The sequence below is a fragment of the Podarcis gaigeae genome (genome assembly GCF_964106915.1).
Source record: "Podarcis gaigeae genome assembly, chromosome: 7".
NCBI classification, from domain to species: Eukaryota; Metazoa; Chordata; class Lepidosauria; order Squamata; family Lacertidae; genus Podarcis; species Podarcis gaigeae.
This window is the reverse complement of record NC_139683.1, coordinates 88,730,754-88,734,143: the sequence shown is the minus strand read 5'-3', so window position 1 is coordinate 88,734,143 and position 3,390 is coordinate 88,730,754. Positions and strand designations below refer to the sequence as shown.

Genomic DNA, 3,390 nt, shown 5'->3' with positions numbered 1-3,390 from the left:
TTATTGAGGTTTTGCTATCTTATGTTGTTTTGATTATTTTGTACATTTTATTCTATTAACAGGTGTTTTGGGGGAGATTTGAGCTGAAAAGCAGTACAGTATATAAAAACCCCATAATAATAATGTTCCAATAGATATCAAATTTTAATAGGTCACAAAAAACTCAAATTCAGTGAGGCAGTCTAGAAAACCCATTGTTTTATCAAAGTAACTGCTGATAACATATCTGTTATTTCAGACTGGGTTTCATGTGAGTTTAGAAAATATAAAACATAACTGACATCTTAGGTATCCTGAGAATTTTTGCTCAGAATCATTTATTTTTCTGATCTAGTAGTATCATCAAAATATGACTGTATGTAATTATGCAGGCGAGTTGACAGTGGCACAAAGTTTGGTTTATAAGTTGTCGTCACGTTGAAAGTAAAGCCTTTCTCTGCTGTTCTAAACATAACAACTTTCCTCCGTCCATCTTCTGAAACATATTTGGTCAATCCAGTTGCATTCTCTAAATGCAGAAAAAAGAAAAGAAAAGGCAAAAGTCCCATTTCATAAGGGTTTCTAAGAGAAAAAACAATTTGTTTTTTGCTATTCATCATTTTTTGAAGCATCGTGATGGATGAGACAATATATTTAAAAAACGAATGAATTATTTTACACATATTTAACTTACACAAGGACACTTCAAAGTGCATTGCCAAAGCACTAATGATTGCTGCCATCAAGTTCTGCCCAAAAACCTTACTTTGAAATATAGGGAGTTATCACTAAGTTGGTCCCAGACAATAAACAATTCAAAAATAAATAATTCAAGCGCATTTAATTTGACACCCATTAGCTAGTGTTGCAATGGGCAGAAGTTCTGCACAACTTCAGAGCTTGCAGACCTTCACCTTCAGGCGTACCCCGCCCCCTGCCCCCCTGCCCGCCCCCTCTGGGAAGCTGCTTCTCCTGTTACAGAAGAAAGCATTAGGGCATTTACAACATCAATATTTGAAGAAAGCAAGGCGCATTCTCCACATGCTCAGAGGTCCCCATACGAAGGCGAAGGGTCCTACCGAGCACCCGCTCCTCCTCGGTCTTCTCCCTCTCCTCCTTCGCTGCCTTCTCCTTCGCCACGCGGGAATACGTGTAGATGTAGATGGAACCCAGGATCGTCCACACGCCGAAGGTGTACACCATGGCGGGCCGGCTGCTCACGGCCTTCCAGGCCTGCCACAGATTCATCCCGCGCGACCTCTTCTTCTTGGAAGGGCTCCTTCCAGAGTCCGGAACTTGGGAGACGGAGATGGGGGCCGGGGGAGGAACAGGCCCGCGCTCCCCGCTACGCACTTCCGCTCCCACTTCCTGTCCTTTTATTCGCCCCTCTGGCCTCCCTCGCTCGTTGGTCCCTCGGACATGACTCCGCCCCTTCGCATGCCGGGCAAAATGCTTCATTCCCATTGGCCGCGCCTGGAGCCAATCGCTCGCCTTTCCCTGCGACCCGGAAGCGGCCGAGATGATGGTCTGATGGTTCTTTGATCACCAGCAATCATGATTTTTCTTCTTCTTTTATACCGCCCTTTATCCGAAAATTTCAAGGCGGTTCCCAGCATAAAATACAGAATGAAACCGCAAAGTACATAATAAAAGCACAAACAAGCCAAACCAAGAACTCCTCCCTCCTCCTGCAGATACACCTGGAAGGAGGCAGCGGCGCCTCGGAAGGCTCGTTGTCTTTTCAATGAACCTCTTGACGGGGCTGCGCGGGGGATTTGGGGGTCGTAAGCCGTTTTGGGTTGCCTTGGGCAAGATAAAAAGCGGCCAACGAATTTAATAGTAGTAATAAACTTCGGCGCCGAATCTTTTAATGGCAGCTGCTGCTAAGCAGCACCGCGCCTGGCCCCAAATGGCAGAAGCAAAAACAAGAGAAAACCGGAGCCCCTTCTGATAAGGGCCTCGTTTCCTGGGGAGAATATAGTTGTCAGGGAATAGAAGTTCTAAAAGCATTTCTAAGAAAACTAATCCAAATGTCCGCACCTAAATGTCAACACACTTGTTTCCACCCCACTTAAGTCTCGCTCATGCAAAAGCATCTGGGTTAGGGTGGGCCCTCACAGGGCTCTTGCAAGAACTTGCTAGCTGCTGCCACATCTTACTTCTCTGGTGCTCCTGCTGCAGGTGCTGTCCACCCACCCCGCTGCTGGAGAAGTGAGCAGCAGCATCTTGTGGGGCTCTACACTGGGATCTCACTGGAAGCCACAGCTGTTGCTTCTTGCTTCTGTTGAGGTGAGGTGGGAGCAGGTGGGGCACCCATGGGGTGTTGCCCCTGGAATTAGGCCACCCAAGGCAGCTGCCTCAATCTGCCTCATGGACAGGCTGGCCATATTACAGGTGTGCACCGGGGTCAAGACAGCTCAAACAAACCTACAGTGGAGGAAAATGTTTTGCAGCAAACTGTGGAGTCAGTGTCAGAGGACTGTGAAAGCCACTGAGGAGAGAGGATTAACAACAGTGCAATCTTAACCAGTCTATTCAGAAATAGGTCAATGGGGTTTCTCTTAAGGCAGCAATCCTAACTCAAGTTGCTTCTTTGTGTAGCCAGTTCTGGGATTGAAATGCTAACAAGCAGCTGCCTCCCAATCAAGTAAATAAATAAAAATACTCAACAGACTTATCAATTGTGTTGAAGATAAATTATCAATTGTGTTGAAGATAACTCGGTCCTGCCCCCCTAAAATAAATCCTGGCTATGCCCGTGCCCACCCCCTTTTTTTCTTCTTTCACTCCCAAGTAGGAAATCAGTTGGGTTGCACAAGATTGTGCAGTCGGGTTGCGCAACAACTTTCAAGGACAGGTCTATTCTCCCCCACCCCCTTAAAATACATACACAGTGATGCAGTTTGAACTTTAGGGTTGTTGTAATCACTAATCACTCCCTCACATTGTCATATTCTGGCAGCAGTTCTAGGAGAAAGTGGGGCAGGAGAAGGTTAGAGTCTACTGACACGTCTGTTGCCTGAGCAGCCTCTCTTTCCACTGCATCCTGCACAACAGCCAGTGTGGGGTAGTGGTTAAGAGCGGTAGTTTCATTATCTGGGGAACCGGGTTCGCGTCTCTTCTCCACATGCAGCTGCTGGGTGACCTTGGGCTAGTCACACTTCTTTGAAGTCTCTCAGCCCCACTCACCTCACAGAGTGTTTGTTGTGAGAAAGGGAAAGGAGAATGTTAGCCGCTTTGAGACTCCTTCGGGTAGTGATAAAGCGGGATATCAAATCCAAACTCCTCCTCCTTTTCTTCTTCTTCTTCTTCTTCTTCTTCTTCTTCTTCTTCTTCTTTTCAGAGTGCCCAGACTCTCCCTCCTCCCAAGCCCTGGCTCCTGCCTTGTGGGTGACATGACAACCCATAAAT

General features: G+C 46.7%; 1 protein-coding gene across 1 annotated transcript; it reads right to left on the bottom strand.

Annotated features, from left to right (window-relative positions):
- Positions 1 to 289: 289 nt before the first annotated feature.
- LOC310848979 (uncharacterized protein) lies at positions 290 to 1,458 on the bottom strand. Its single transcript, XM_083748708.1, has 2 exons — positions 1,059 to 1,458; positions 290 to 508 (listed from the first exon to the last, which is right to left on the bottom strand). Exons 1-2 carry the CDS (start codon positions 1,441 to 1,443, stop codon positions 318 to 320), a joined length of 576 nt encoding a protein of 191 aa, XP_083604834.1. The 5' UTR covers positions 1,444 to 1,458; the 3' UTR covers positions 290 to 317.
- Positions 1,459 to 3,390: the final 1,932 nt, after the last annotated feature.

What these genes read in the sequence shown, in the direction of transcription:
- LOC310848979 (XM_083748708.1), bottom strand. Translation starts at nt 1,443, where the DNA reads ATGGGAATGAAGCATTTTGCCCGGCATGCGAAGGGGCGGAGTCATGTC. An exon ending in CGAGGAGGAGCGGGTGCTCG is followed by an intron (nt 509 to 1,058) that starts GTAGGACCCTTC and finishes TTCTGCATTTAG; the next exon opens with AGAATGCAACTGGATTGACC.